Genomic DNA, 16,488 nt, shown 5'->3' with positions numbered 1-16,488 from the left:
GTGTGATCCTGGGCAAGTCACTTAACCCCAATTGCCTCACCAAAAAAAGAATGGAAAGAACGGAAGTAGAAGTACAATAGAGGCAATAATAATTACACTACTGAGTTAAAGAAGGATGGATACTGCACCTCTGATTTCCTCCTGGATGAGGAAATCATTGTGGGTCAATATCTTCTTTGCAATTTAGAGTCTCTAGAACACTGAGCAGTTAAGTGACTTGCCCAGGGTCCCACAGCCAGTATGTACCAAAGGTGTGCCTTGAACCCAGGTCTTCCTGCTTCTCAGGTCAGTTGTCTATCTGCTATGCTATGCTGCTTCTTATAAGTTTACAAATGTCAGATATTAGTAGATCTCTGGAAACTCTTATGGGAACCAAACCTAGTTGCTAAGACTCCAGATCTTAATTTAGCCATTGAATTCCCAGCAGAGCAGCCTGTGAAAAGAAGATCGTATGAAGAAAAATATCCTCATAGTGAAAGTCGTTTGACAATGAAATGGATTATTTGAATGGGTTTGGAACATTGATATCTATGGATGGTCATGGTGGTGGTGATGATGATATTTGATATTGGGGATAATGCTGGTTGGTGGTAATAGCAACAATGATGAAAAGGGTTATGATTGACAATTCTTTCCCAGGGTCAAAGACTATGCTGGTTAGGTTCTATTGTATAGTGCCTTAGTTATTCAAAAAAAGGAATTTATTAGATACTTTTGGTTAATAATTCATACTGTTGTGCTCGCTTTGGCAGCACATATACTAAAATTGGAATGATACAGAGAAGATTAGCATGGCCCCTGCGCAAGGATGACACGCAAATTCGTGAAATAATTCATACTGTAAGCTACAGCTATCATCTCCACAGGGACACAAGGGTGGCCTTACACGTTGGCAGAATAGACTTATGATTTCAGGGGCCCTAGGAAGACCTCCCTGCTTTTCCAACTATTTCACATACTCACTGCTGTATACAAGTCCTCTAATAAAGTATTTCATTTCCCAATTGAAGATAAGGCTTAAAATTAAATATTCCTAGTAGAATTAATATGTTGATTTAAATTCACATTAAGGTGAAGAGCTGATAATAGATTCTCTCTTGAGGGTAGGTCTTACTGTGAGAAATGGGTAGAAAGAATGGGAGGGAGCTGGGATGAGAAGGGAATTAGTATCTTTAAATAGGGTAGAAAGGGGTACTACTGCATGGGGATGGGGTTCAGAGAAAGGACTCTGAACCCCATGGAAAAAATTCTTATTTTCTGATTCTCCAAACCCCACGCCGCAAACCCAGCCCTATAGGTCCCTGTCTATTTCATAGTTCCTCATGGTTTACCAAGGACCATGATGAGGGTATATCTAGAAGCTGTGGGCTACAAAGGAAGGCCCTTTTGCAAAATTTTGCTTGGAGGCACAGAACTTGCCATGATGATAGTAAAATGTCACGAATTCTCATTTGTTTGGGATCAATTAAGTCTAATACTGTGTAAAGAAATGACCATGTTATAGTCTCGGTAAGCTTTGATTTCACTAGGCTTAGAGAGACTTGAATTAGCTATAAATTGGCAGAAGGGAAGAACAGACTGAGGCTATTCACATCCTCTCCTTGTTTTCACTGTGCAATTTCTCACTGTATCTCAGCTCAGTATCTTAGCCATAAATTTGCCCATATTCCTAAATTGTGTTTCTTTAGCCCCATCTCCCCTCACCCCCATCAACTAAAGTTCAGATTTATTTTCAATTCTCCAATCTCTTCCGCAACTGTGTCCAAACAATGGCCAGATCTTGTTGATTCCACCTTTACAACATCTCTCACCTTTTCTCTCCTTTCCACCTACATTGCCAACACCCTAGTTTAGTTTTTCATCACCTGGACTATCATATAGCCTTCAAGTTGGCCTTTCTATTTCTAGTGTCTCCTCTCTTCAATCTACCCTTCACATAATTGCTCTCATAATTCCACTTATCCTTTGCTCTGGCCACCTTACTACTACGCTATTAAAAGACCTTCCTGTTTCTTAATTATTAAATATAGCTTGCTGCTTACTAAATAGAGCATAAACTCCGTAGCATTGCATTCAAAGCCCTCCACAATATATCCCTAATCTAGGGGCAGATAGGTGGAACAGTAGATAAAGCACCAGCCCTGGTTTCAAGAGGACCCAAGTTCAAATCCAGCCTCAAATACTTGACACTTACTAGCTGTGTGACCTTGGGCAAGTCACTTAACCCTCATTGCCCTGCCCCCCCCCAATATATATCCCTAATCTAATCATTTCAATCATATCTCATGCTATTTCCTATTTTTCTATAATCGAATAGAACTGAACTACTGCTGTCCTTTGGTCTTATCTTGCCACTTTCCATCTCTGTACCTTTGCTTTGACCATCCTCTAGGCCTAGAGTGGATTCCTTTTCTCAGCCTCCACTGGATTCCCAACTCAAATTGGTCTACTGAAATCTCTGCTTTCCTTCAGCATCCACCTCATGGATCTTCATGATTTATACAGCTGAAAGCAAGCTCTTCAAAATGCTCAGAGCATGTGGCCTGTGCCTCTCCTTTGTACTTTTCATATTCTTCTTTGGACGTGGTTGAATCTGGCACAGGTGTCTAATGCTTCCCATAACTTCACTACCCCCACTCCCCTCCATCCCTGTCATTGCCCCACTATAGTCCTTTACATTCTTTTTTAAAAAGTATTTTTTAGTCCTTTACATTCTAAATACAGGGTCTGTACTTTGTTTCTATTCAAAGCTCAGCATAGGACCTTAGAACAGGTAATTAATAAAAAATTGTTGAATTGAATTTGTTGACATGACCCAAATGTCACTTTGTTTCTTTTACTTTTGAAGAGGAGAGATAGTGCTCAGTCATAACATTTGATCCTGTGTTTGGTTTACACAGAATTATGTTTCCAGGAGAAACACTTATCTGTCAAAATAATTTCTGATATGCAAGGAGGGTCTTCTCTTGGTGACAGTGTGTATTGACTAATGACCTCTCACTTCCCATCAATAATTTGGACTAGGTTTGATTGAAGACTGTGCAATTTTAAAATCCAAGAAGGACAGGCTGGGTCAAGAAATGGCCCGGTTTTCAGGGGCAGAAGCAACTGCATTAGAATTTGGCTTCTCCCCAAGAACATTTCCCTCTGGGTTTTTAATATGACATCAAAGACAAACTGGACTGAAAACTACCTGATGTCAGCATTTTCTGATGTATTTGCTGTGCTTTCCGTTGCTGTTAGGATATAAATGACTTTAAAAAAAACTGGAGGGAAGAAGAATAAACCCTATTCTTATCACGTAGTAAGCTTTAGCAGGCCTAATCATAGCCATGTTTTAGGGATAGATTTTGGAGATAGGTTTGGGGCAACAGAGGAGAGAGTGAAGAGATAGCTTTGTGGCAGACTCTGAGAGAGCCTTCTCAATAGCTTTTGCGAGTTATAAAGTTCCGGTTTCATCATTTCAGCCAAGCTAGAATGCCTTCACTCAAAGTTTGCTCATTCTGTATTTGTCTTCTCAAGATGAGGAACAAAAACAACAACGAGAGCAACAGCAGCAGCAACAACAACAATAAAGAATGATAATGATGATAATGATGGTACTGCTACCAAGATTCATATCCACCAGGATTTATTAAGGCCCTACTATACATGTATCACAGTGCTGGGTGGTGGGAGAAAATGTCAAATTTCTCTCCCCACCCTCATATATTTTACAGTTTAATAGGGAGAAATGGCATATGCAGATTCCTATAATTTAAAATAATGTATAACATCTGTTTAAGAGAGGTGTGAAACAAAGTAGTGTTTGATGACCAAGGAAGGAAGGAAGGCTTGTTACGAAATGGGCAATCAGGAAAGGTTTCATGGGAAAGGTGGTGTTTTAGGGTTAAAAGTATGGTTAGAAATCCAACAGAGAACGAGGAAGGACATTCTATCCATAGGGAACAGAGATTGTGAACAATGAAGACAAGGAAAAGGGGAAGTTCAGGGTGTGTTTGGGGAATAATGATATTCTGGTTTTATTGAATTACTGGGAACATGAAAGAGAGAAGGAGATGTTAAAGCTGGAAAGATAAGAGCAGCACCAGGTTGTGGAAGCCTTGAATGCCAGAAAGAACTGTTTACTTGTTACTCAGAGTAGAGGAGTGACATGACTGGTTGTATGTATGTATGTATGTATGTATGTATAAGGGAGATTATTTTGGAAATGATTTGAAGAGTAGATTGTGTGTGTATGTGTGTGTGTGTGTATGTGTGTTGGGGGCAGATAATAGAGGTGGGAAAGACTTGTTAGGAGCCTAATGCAGTTTGGAGGCAATTTGGAACTTCTTGGGATGAAGGCAGTAGGAGTGAAAAAGAGGAAATAGAAAAATAATCTGCAGAGGTAGTATTAAAAGTACAGTATGGGACAGTGGCTAGAGTGTTGGACCAGGAGTCTGGAAGACCTGGGTCCAAATTGTGCTCCAATACCTATTAGCCGAACAAGTCATTCAATCTCTGTGAATCTGCATTTCCTCATTTGTAAAATGGGGATGATAATAGTGACCTCGCAGGGTTATTATGAAGATCAAATGAGATAATGCTTGTAAAATGCTTTTCAAATCTTAAAGCATTATGTAAATACTAGTTATTAATAGGATGTAGAATCAATAGGATAAAATTGAATTTTTAGTATATTTGCTTGGGATTATATAGCCAGACATTAAAAAATATTCAAAGTACAAATAACTGGACAAATATTTGGACATTATTCTAGCCAAATGAATCCAGAGAAATATATCCAGTGAAATAGGCTTAAGAAGGAAAAATGGCCATCTATCATGTAGGTCAACAACATCATTGACTCACTTCTCTTGTAAAGGAAATGTGTCCTAGTGGAAAGAGCACTGGACTTGGAGCCGGGAGATTCTAGGTCTCAACTCTGGCCTCTGATGGTTATTAGCTGATAATAATACACTTACCTGGGAAATCCACTTAAGCTCATCTATAAAATGGGTATCAGAATCCCTGAGGTTTATACCGTATAGGGTTGTGGTGAGGATCAAAAGAAATAATGCATATGAAACACTTTGTAGACCTTAAGGATGTCCCAGAAGTCTTAGTGTTGTTCTAGGCTCTCCTAGCGTAACATGTGTGTCCCAATGTCTCAGTGAAGTTTAAAGCTTTAATAGCTTAAAACTGCTCTAAGATTTTGGGGACATCTTGTATAAATGAGGACTATTACTCTACCGAGGGTGTAACACTACTTTTCCTAGGAAGGAAAGATTATGTTAATATATTACACACTCCTGGCTGGTCGCCCATATATTTGCAAAGCATATGGCCTAAGCCTAAGGGGAGAGATAGTGACTGTGTAACCAAGAACAGCTAACTGTTCCTACAAAGGAATCAAATCCATGACTCCAGTCTCATAAACAACCTACCATAGGCCAGGGAGTTAGCTATCTATACACAGCTGAAACATCATTCTCATAGTCCAGGTGCTCTCTTAGGCCATGCCAGCCAAATAGGATAGAATGACAGACAACACATTGATAAAGGTTTGCTGCAGCTGATTTTTGGAAAGAATAAGGCTCGATAAAGACTTACTGACCACATCTGTGTCAATAGATTAGCATTGCCAGAGACTTGAGCTTAAGACCCGTCTCCAGCCCTTGCTAGCAGGGTAGTGATAGGCAAATCACTTAACTTCTCAGCCTCATTTTCTTCATCTGTAAAATGTGGATAGTAATATCTGCAATATATATACCTAATGGAACTGTCCTGAGGTCCAGATGAGCTAAATAGATGTAAAAAACTGGGTAAATATTACATGTGTTATAGAAATATCAGCTATGATTTTTTTGGGGTGGTGGGGCAATGAGGGTTAAGTGACTTGCCCAGGGTCACACAGCTAGTAAGTGTCAAGAGTCTGAGGTCAGATTTGAACTCAGGTCCTCCTGAATCCAGGGCTGGTGCTGTATCCACTGTGCCACCTAGCTGCCCCCAATATCAGCTATGATTATGATGATGAGTGCTAAAAATGGATTTTCCAAAGTTCGGGATTGTATTCTCTTTTGTTGATCTGAGTATTTTCTAAGATTCATATGAATGAAATTCTGTCTTTGAGGCAGCTTTCTTTTCTGTCAGTGATCTTTTAGATATATGTCACTAGCTTCTGTGTAGAGTGTGGGGACTGCTGCTATTTAGACCCTATGGAGGATAGAATAATGGCCCTGGATTCAGAAAACCTGAGTTCAAATCCAGCCTCAGACACCTACCAGTTGCATGACTCTGGGAAAGTCACTCTGCCTCAGTTTCTTCAACTGTAAAATGAGTATAATAATAGCATTTAACTCCTAGGGTTGTTGTAAGGATCAAATGAGATCATATTTGTAAAGTGCTTAGCATAGTGCCTGGTACATAATAAGTGCTATATAAATGCTAACTATTATTATTGTTGTTATTATTAGACCATGGGCAAGTCACTTCTATACTCTTGGCCTTAGTTTCCCCATTGGTGAAATGAAAAAGTTGGATAAGATAATTTTTTAAGGTCTCTTCCCCACTGTGAAAGTCTATGATAGTAAGATATTCCCCTCATGCACTGCTACCATTAATTGACTATTAAAGAGACTCCCACCAATTCCACCCAAACTAATCCTTTAAGAATTATTATTTTTTTTATTAATTTTTTTTTGCAGGGCAATGGGGGTTAAGTGACTTGTCCAAGGTCACACAGCTAATAAGTGTCAAGTGTCTGAGGCCGGATTTGAACTCAGGAACTCCTGAATCCAGGGCCGGTGCTTTATCCACTGCGCCACCTAGCTGCCCCAAGAATTATTTTTTTTAATCAAAGAAAGTTTTCTTGTCATTTTCAGTCATGGCTGACTCTTCATGACCCCATTTGGGGTTTTCTTGACAAAGATAACCAGAGTAGTTTGCCATTTCTTTCTTTCTTTTTTTTTCTTTTTGGTGAGGCAATTGGGGTTAGGTGACTTGCCCAGGGTTACATAGCTACTGTTAAGTGCCTGAGGCCGGATTTGAACTCAGGTCCACCTGAATCCAGAGCCGGTGCTCTATCCACTGTGCCACCTAGTTGCCCCATTGCCATTTCTTTTTCCAGCTCATTTTACAGATGAAGAAACTGAGGCAAACAGGGTTAAGTGATTTGCCCAGAGTCAAATGATCCCCTGAGTTACCAATACTACTGCAAAGCATTTTGGTAGACTCATTCATGTTTGCTGAGTTGCTAGGTGCAGCATCCTTCTTCCTGGTTTGCCAAATTTCCTCTTTAAAGGATTATACTCATCTCTTGCCCAGTATAGAAGGGGACAGCTAAGATTACATCAGAAATTCGCAAAAGTTACATTTTGCTGAGCCAGGAGGTTTGAATCCATGCCACAGACTGGCCCCAAACGCCCTGAATGCAACTGATTGATCATGTGTTCTCTGCAGTCAGAGGAGGGGTAGGGTTGAGAGGAGCTCAGGAAGTCACCAGAAGTGACAATTGAAAAATTCCTGTGAAAAGAGCAAGCCCTCTTTCTTCCTTTTTGTTAATCCTCTAACCCAGCTTGCTAAAGATAGGCCAGTAGAATTAGACCTATTTATGATTCAGGAAAGTCAAGGAGCAGATAAAGCAGGAAAGCAGAGGAGATTCATTTATCTTCAGCCAGAGCCTGTGGTCCCTTGGCACTGTGTTTTCCAAAATATGGTAGTGGGAGTCAAAGCTCTTTTATATCAATTAAGTGTATACACACACACACACACACATGTCCCATGGACATGACAAGAGAAAAAATTATGTTCCATGCCTGAATAACAATTTGCTGTCCCATGTCCTTTTTTTTTTTTTTTTGCAAGGCAATAAGGGTTAAGTGACTTGTCCAGGGTCACACAGCTAGTAAATGTCAAGTGTCTGAGTCCAGATTTGAACTCAGGTCCTCCTGAATCCAGGGCTGGTGCTTTATCCACTATGCCACCTAGCTGCCCCTTGTCCCATGTCCTTCTTAAGAAGTCCTACAAAGTAGCTAAGTGGCAAATTGTATCAAGTGTCAGATTTGGAGTCATGAAGATTGGAGTTCAAACCTTGCCTTTGATACTTTACTAGCTGTGTGAGCCTGGACAAGTCACTTCATTCTCTTAGTCTCAGTTTCCTCATCTATAAAATGGGGATAATAATACACCTACCTCACAGGGTGGTTGTGAGGATCAAATAAGATAGCATATAAATTGCTTTGCAAACTTCACATATAAATGTTAGCTATTGTTATTTTTTTCCGGGGGAGGAATATGGAGAACTTTCTCTTTTCTTTTTTTGTTGGGGCAATGAGGGTTTAGTGACTTGCCCAGTCACACAGCTAGTTAAGTGTCAAGTGTCTGAGGCCAAATTTGAACTCAGGTCCTCCTGAATCCAGGGCTGGAGCTTTATTCACTGTGCCACCTAGCTGCCCCCGAACTTTCTCTTTTAAGTAAGTGTTTTATTGGTATTTCAAAAACAACAGCAACAATAACCCTGTCACTTCCTAATGTCCTCTTCCCCACATAGAACCCCACCTCACAACAAGAAATGTCCTTCCCAATGTTCCCTTCCCCACTTACAACTCACCTCAAAATAAGCAAATATACTTATGTGAAACAAACCAAAACTTTGGCTATAAATGAAAGCACATGCCTCTTTCCGTACCTGTAGTCTATTACCTCTGGGGAGAGGAGGGAGGTGTGCTTTTACTATTAGCGAAAGGTCTTCCTAGCAAAGCCTCTGCTACTGCCCTAGAGTACTTACACTTTCAGTTTTGTTTCACTGAGAAATTGTGGGCTTTTCAGCAAAATGTCAAGAGGATAAGTGTGTGTGTAAGCACACGTGCATACAAGCATGCCTGTATGTCCTTGTATGTGTAAGGAGTTCTCTTGAAGATCAAAGACTTGTATTTGTAGGAAGATGGAGTTCTGTAATTACATGTGAGATGATACAAGAAAGCCAAGACCCCAAACATCCAGGTTGGGATGAATGGGAGGAAGGAATGTTCGGTACTGCCCTAATAAAAGCATTTTCCCAGATTGCACCTGGGTTGGACTGCTGTTCTTTATTTCCTCCAGCTCTGGGGAAAAATACATCAAGGTAAGGGTAAAGACAGGGCTACTGGTAAAGAGGCAGTAGTAGAATCCGATGAAACAATCTCCTGTGTAAGCAGTTAATGAGGTAAAGACTTCATGGTTTGATTTTGCTGCAGACTAATTTTAGGGATTGAAGATCCAATTTCCTGACATGCTCTCTTGACTAAGCATGAGTGATTAGAGGCAGACATTACCTTTCCCCCCCTCCTGGAATGAAGGAATAGGAAGACTGAGGGAGATGGAGACAAGAGAGAAACAGACTGGGAAGGAAAAAGTCCCAGCCCATCATAACATGGGTTGATATTACATGGATTTGGGGCAGCTAGGTGGCGCAGTGGATAAAGCACTGGCCCTGTATTCAGGAGGACCTGAGGTATGTTAATGCACATTATGAAATGTCTTGCTGTCATCTTCATTCACTGATTTCCTTCAATAATTCCACCTCATTTGAGATCATACTAGTTAAGTCAGTCTCTCCTCTCTTTGCCTTTCTTGCAGTTTGTCTAGGTATTACCTCATGGATTTGCCCACTTGTGTCCCAGTTCAGTTTTTTTTTAGAATAGTTTGCTTTTAGAATAATTAAAAATATTATATTTTAGAAAATAATTTACTCAGAATCAAAGGATTCTGAAAATTAGCAAAATAATGGTAAATGACTGGGAAGATTAATTTAAATCTTTTCCTTTTCGCTTTGAAGTCTCAGCCCATGGCATGCTTTCCTGGCTAGCCATGACTCTCAGACGAACTTACATAATCTCATTTTTGTTGGCTTTACTATCTTGGGTCTCAAGTTGACTTGACTCAGGTTCATTAGGCTTCTTTTTAAACTTTGGCCATCCACCCATCCATCCATCCATCCATCCATCCATCCATCCATCCATCTGTCACTTGCCAGTTCCTCATTACCACATTGTTAAGTATTCTGTTACCTTTATCTCCAACGGAAGCATAGAGGTGAATGTTAATGTGGAAGGAGCATTGGAATGTGACTTAAAAGCCATGAGTTCTAGTCCTGATTCTATCAAGTACCATTTATGTGAATAAGTTCCCAAACCTTTATAAGTTTCATTTTTCTTATCTGTCAAATATGAGTCTTGGACTAGAACAATGGACAGAAAAAGTTAACACTGAAAAGGACCTTAGAAATCACACAGGCTAATTCTTTTATTGTACCGATGAAGACACTGAAGCCCTGAGAGGAGGGGACAAGACCTGCCCAGTTACACAGTGGTAACATTCAGGATAAAGCCTCCAGTCTTTTCACTCCAAATTTAGTGCTCATTCTATTTCACCAGGCTGTTCAGCATGGTGGAGCATGATTGTAATTCTTCTTACCAGGAGGCTGAGGTTAGTGAATTGCTTGAGCTCAGGAGTTCTGAGCTGTAGTGTGCCAATTTGTTCAGTCATCTGAACTAAGTCTGGTACCAGTATGACGAACTTCATACCACCACCAAGGAGTGGGGGCAACCAGACTATCTAAAGAAGAGGAAACTGGACCAGGTTAAAAACAGAGAAGGTCTGGGGGCAGCTAGATGGCGCAGTGGTTAAAGCACCGGCCCTGAATTCAGGAGTACCTGAGTTCAAATCCGGCCTCAGACACTTGACACTTACTAGCTGTGTGACCCTGGGCAAGTCACTTAACCCCCATTGCCTGCAAAAAACCAAAAAAAAAAAAAGTTAAAAAAAAAACTAAAAAAAAACCCAGAGAAGGTCAATGCTCCCATACCAATCAGTGGTTGCTACACTTCCAGCCTGGATAAGATGGGGAGAAACATTCTTAAACAAAAAGAAAACAAAACATTCCACCATGATTTCTTCTTGTATACACTCTCAGGTCCATTTCAACTCTGATATGGAATCACATACTTGGAGTTATAAGGGGCTTTGGGGGCCATTTGCTTCCTCTGATTCTGTGATTTAGGAATTCCTACCTTAGCCTGAGAGCAGCTAGGTAGCACAGTAGATAGAATGCTAGTCCTGAAGTCAGAAAGACTCATCTTCCTGAGTTCAAATCTGGCCTCAGACTAGCTGTGTGACCTTGGGGAAGGCACTTAACCTTGTTTGCCTTACTTTCTCATTTGTAAAATGAGCTGGTGAAGGAAATGGCAAACCACTCCACTGTCTTTGCCAAGGAAAACCCCAAATGGGGTCGCAAAAAGTCAGACACAACTGAGATGACTGAACCACCACCGCCATAACCAGCACCAGCACCTCCACTGCTTCACTGCCTCATCCTCTGGTTTGTCATGCTTGTATGGACTCCTTCTTCCTCAGGATCTTTAGTAAAGAGTGGGTTGGTTAGGGATGCTTGGGGTATCTCTCAGTAGTCAATATAATAGGCAATCACTGTTCTTCTTTATAAAGCATCCTTTAGCTCCATTCTTTTTTTTAGTTTTTGTTTTTTTTTAGTGAGGCAATTGGGGTTAAGTGACTTGCCCAGGGTCACACAGCTAGTAAGTGTTAAGTGTCTGAGGCCGGATTTGAACTCAGGTACTCCTGACTCCAGGGCCAGTGCTTTATCCGCTGCACCACCTAGCTGCCCCCCTAGCTCCATTCTTGCAGGCACAATGCTGGACTGGATGGATGACTGGTCTGTCTTGGAATGACACTTCCTATCATCTTACTGAAGGATTTTAAACCCAAGTAATAAATAGAATACGTGTACCTTTTTTATCCATTTATAAGAAAATCATCGAAAGAAACATCTCCAGAACAGCATCTCATAAAGATGTTTCACTGCAGATTGCACTAGGAAAAGGCACAACTGAAGCCATACTAGGGAACCCATAAGAGGCAGGAAGGATCACAAATACTGATCAGAGAACCAAGTGACCACAGAACAATCTGTTATCACTGGCCACATATCCCAAGATAACTGTGCTTCTGTGGCAGGAACACCCCTTTTAACACATACAGTGTGTGCCCTTAAGGGCAAAGAAAGACTGATTAGCCATGGCTGACAAATAGATCTCTTACCTCAGTGACAGCAAAACTTCTCTTGCCACAGGGAACCACCTTGTACCACTTGTCATGCAGCACATCCATAAATCCATGTGACTTGTACTGGCTGATAAGTTCTGATATATTTGAGGTCAGTGGAGAGTTTGGAGGAAGGCCAATACCATAGCCTAGGAGAAAATACAATTCCAAATGACATTTCCATTGTTCCTGAGAGGCTGTGATAGATAACTTTTACTCAGTATCAGGCATGATCATGGGAATACAGTCTTGAATTTATGAAGCACTTTTCTTTCAAAGGATTCAAAGATATTTGTATATGTTTTCCCTTTTAAACCAATCATTTTCCTGTGAAAGAACCAGATGAGTCTGTATGTCTCTTCCTGAGGTAATAGAAAACAAGTTTTTCACTAGAAGTCAGGATATCTGGTTTCTAGCTCCAGCTTTGCTACTAACTAATTAATTGTGTGATTCCTGGAAAGTCATTTAGCTTGTGTAAGCTTTGGTTTCTTTAGTTCAGTTTCTAAACCCTGAGATACATTTTAGTTCCAATGTGCTATGTCTTTCACTGATAAGGAGTCTTAGAATAAGAATGAGGAATGCAGGAAACATCATACACCCAAGTCTATTCCTTTTACTCTAGTTGCCTGATTTTCAAGGAGGACAGTTTGCCCAGTGGTAAGACCATGACATCACTGGGTTTGCACACCCAAGAGGGAAGTTGCTTTCCTATAAGAGATTTGATGTAAGATGTGGAGAGAAGACAGGGATGGAGAGCAAGTCACACTATGTAGTCCTGGAGGCACTAGCAAGGCAACCAGAGATGCCAAACAGCATGTTGACCTAGAGAGAAAGCTACATATGCATGAAGTAGACTTTGCTTGATAGGTATATTCAACTAGTAATGGAGTAGGGGTATGCTGAAGGAAAAAGAAAGCTCAATGTGGAAGGGAACAGTGGAAACAATGCCTTGGCTTTGTGGTTAAAACCACATTATAGAACCACACTCTGAAGGAGCAAAACTAGAACTTGTCTTACACTAGTACTGTGTGTCATGTACATTAAATAGATTTGGGGCAAAGGGAAGGAGATAAACTCTCTATCAACCTAGAATTCTTTTCTGAGGGGCCCTTCAGAGAGAAAAATTGCTTAAATTCTTGGTAATGCTGAACCTTGTCAGGTAGTAATCTAAGTTATAAGGACTTTTTTTTTTTTTTTTTTTTTTTTTAGTGAGGCAATTGGGGTTAAGTGACTTGCCCAGGGTCACACAGCTAGTAAGTGTGTGTTAAGTGTCTGAGGCCGGATTTGAACTCAGGTACTCCTGACTCCAGGGCCGGTGCTCTATCCACTGCGCCACCTAGCTGCCCCCGTTATAAGGACTTTTAGAAAAAAAGTTTATGAGACAAGGCAGGGTATTTTTGACTATCTTTTGGCTCATCTACAAATCCTTTTTTTGTATATAAATTAGACATGTTCAAATTAATGTCCCCATTAGCTTGAGTGCTTGAAAGGGAACCGAAGACCCTTTTGGACATCAAAATGTGCAAGATAAAGACATTTTCAGAGTTTTCTTAAGTAGAGGCATGAGCCAGGAAGATGAAACAGAAATTTAGGAAGACAGCCTCCTAAAATTGTACACAATTGCTTATATGAGGACACTCAAGATACTCTACCTCCAGGATTAAACTTCCATGTATTTGGACCATTATATGATGTTAATTATGGCAGCTGTGGTGAGAAATGTGAACAGGCTATCCAGTCCTATGCTTAGAAAAGTCCTAACCCAAATATTTGATGTCTGTGATCTCTGTTTTTTGTCTTACGTAGTCACTATAGTATTTTAGAACCAAGGTCCATATTTTCTTTCTCTTTTTAGGTGAACTGGGTAATATGATAAAAATCTTCAAGTACTACAGGATTGCCTTATAGAAAAAGAATGAAATTTGCTCTGTAAGGCCCCGAAGGGCCCACTGACTAAGGGTCGATATAAGGAAAAAAACGATCCAACAATAAGAGCTGTCCAATGGGCTGCCTGGTGAGGTGGTGAGTTTCTTTTCAATGGAATTCTTTGACCTGAGGTGGAAAGATTACTTGTTAGAAATGCTATAGAGGAGATTTATTATACTTTCTGAGTTGAACTAGATGACCTCAAGCCCTTTCAAACACCAAGAGTCTATGATTCATAGTGTCTCTTGTCAGCAGCCTCCGGGATCTTTTTCCAGGGTTGAAACCTCAGGAAACTAGGGCCTTCTTTATCTTTTCCCTGTCTTCTTACTGGTTGAGTGGACAGTAATTATTGTATTCTAGTCTGTTGCTTTCCTGGAAATTACTTTGAGAGACCACATAAAAGGAACTATAGACAACTGAATTTTGTTCTTAGCTCTTCAGTGCTACAACTACAAAAGCTTTTTTTTTTTTTTTCCTATTTTAACTTCCAGGAAAATGGGGGTAGATAAACTGAAAATATAGCTGAACTTTTTCACAGATCAAAAGTGAATAGCCTACAAAAAGCTGCATATGTTTAATGAAAAACATATTTTCTATAATTCTTTCCCTCTATTATTCATTTTCAAGGACATTTCTATGAAAATTGGTTTTTTGTTCTTTTTAGCAGATATACAAAGCCTTTTATTGAAATGCCAGGGCAGGGATGTGTGTATGCTTAATAATTGACATAGATGAAATAAATAATACAAAAAGTACCTCTTGATCTTAGAAGTAATATATATTGTTTTCCCCTAATTATATCTTTTGTTCTTTAACAGTGGGGTGTTAAAAGAATTAAGACCATGCCAATAATAGATATTACAATTTTCAAATCCATTCCACATGTATTCTTGAGCACTTAATCTGTCCCTTGCTATTTCAGTTTGGAGGACAAGGTTGAATCAAGAATCCATTAGGAAGACATGTTGTCCAGTAAATTCTCTCATCAGATACGATGTATTCATAAGTTAAAAATGAAGTATGGGAGAGATGTCATAGGGCTGGAGAAGGGCAAATGTAATAATTTCCAGAAAAGGGAAGAAGACAGAATTTTCAAACTATAGATAAGTGAGCTTGATTTTGATTCCTGGAAAGATTCTAGGATATAAGGGACAAGGGAACAAGCATTTATTAAGTACTTATTATGTGCCAAGCATTGTACTAAGTGTTTTGCAAATGTTATTATATAAAGGGGGTGGGTTTTGAATATTTAGAAGGGGAAGTGATGGTCACTTAGGGCCAGTATAGCTTCTCAAAAACAGATCATTGCAAGCTCACTTTATTCCCTTTTTTTTCTTTTTGACACTTACTGTACTGGAAGATCACGGGAATGCAGTAGACACAGTATACCTAGATTTTTGAAAAGCATTTAACAGAATTTCTTATTCTATACTCATAGACAAGATGGAGAAATGTGGACTAGAAGACAGGGTAGGTAGGAAGAAGTTTCTACAGAGGGCTCCAGGGATCTATCCTTGGCCCTATGCTAGTAAACATTGTTATCAGTGACTTGACTGGAGGCATAGATATCACCCACACTTATCAAATCTGTAGGTGACCCGAAAGTGGGAGTAATAACTAATATAACGGGTGGCAGATTCAGTGTCGCATAAATGTGAGGCAAAAGGTATTGCAAACTTAGGCTGCGTTAAGAAAAGTAGTCTGGGGGGGCAGCTAGGTGGCGCAGTGGATAGAGCACTGGCCCTGGATTCAGGAGTACCTGAGTTCAAATCCGGCCTCAGACCCTTGACACTTACAAGCTGTGTGACCCTGGGCAAGTCACTTAACCCCCATTGCCTCACCAAAAAAACAAACAAACAAACAAAAACAAGAAAAGTAGTCTGTCCTGGACTAAGGAGGTGACACTTCTACTTTATTTGTTTACTTCAATGTTTTTCCCAACACAGATTTGGGGTACTGTGTTTGGTTCTGTGTGCAATATTTTAGGAAGGATATAGAAGTTGGTTCACAGACTAGTGAAGGGTCTTGAGTTCTTGGCATATGAGAGCTGGTTGATGGGGAACATGAAGAAGAGAGGACTAAGGAAGAAGGGCATGCTGGCTATTTTTAGGTATCTGAAAGACTGTTCTGTGAAAAAGGGATTAGATTCATTTGGTTTGGTCCCAGAGGGCAGAACTAGGAACAGTGGGTAAAAATCACAAAAAGGCAAAGTTAGGCTTGATGTCAAGGGAAAAAATCCTAATAATCCTAATAATTAGAGTTATATAATAGTGCAATAGTCTGCCTTGGGCAATAGTGGGTCACTACCCTCAGAATTCCTTCTTTGACCCAACCCCCATTATTAGGAGTTTTCAAAGAAGAACTGGATGGCCACTGTTTGGGTATATTGAGGGTGAAGGGATTTCTTTTTTGGGGTATGGATTGAACTAGAAGACAGCTTAGGTCCTTCTCAGCCATGAAATTCAATGATTCTGTCACTTGTCT

General features: G+C 40.1%; 1 protein-coding gene and 1 non-coding gene across 2 annotated transcripts in view; one reads left to right on the top strand and one right to left on the bottom strand.

Moving 5' to 3' along the window:
* The first annotated feature begins 736 nt into the window (after positions 1–736).
* LOC122737482 lies at positions 737–843 on the top strand. The gene has a single exon (XR_006354316.1). It is a non-coding gene; the product is annotated as a U6 spliceosomal RNA (small nuclear RNA).
* A 9,337-nt stretch (positions 844–10,180) lies between these two features.
* GRIN3A (glutamate ionotropic receptor NMDA type subunit 3A) overlaps positions 10,181–16,488 on the bottom strand; it is a 171,304-nt gene continuing 164,996 nt past the window's right edge. The window contains exons 6-7 of the mRNA XM_044000739.1: positions 12,076–12,227; positions 10,181–10,198 (exon numbers count right to left, since the gene is read on the bottom strand). Coding sequence (XP_043856674.1) covers positions 10,181–10,198; positions 12,076–12,227 — 170 coding nt within the window. The remainder of the gene's footprint in view (positions 10,199–12,075; positions 12,228–16,488) is intronic.

Source organism: Dromiciops gliroides, chromosome 1 (genome assembly GCF_019393635.1).
Source record: "Dromiciops gliroides isolate mDroGli1 chromosome 1, mDroGli1.pri, whole genome shotgun sequence".
Lineage (NCBI taxonomy): Eukaryota > Metazoa > Chordata > Mammalia > Microbiotheria > Microbiotheriidae > Dromiciops > Dromiciops gliroides.
The sequence above is the reverse complement of the archived record's forward strand: the minus strand, read 5'-3'. Positions and strand labels throughout refer to the sequence as shown.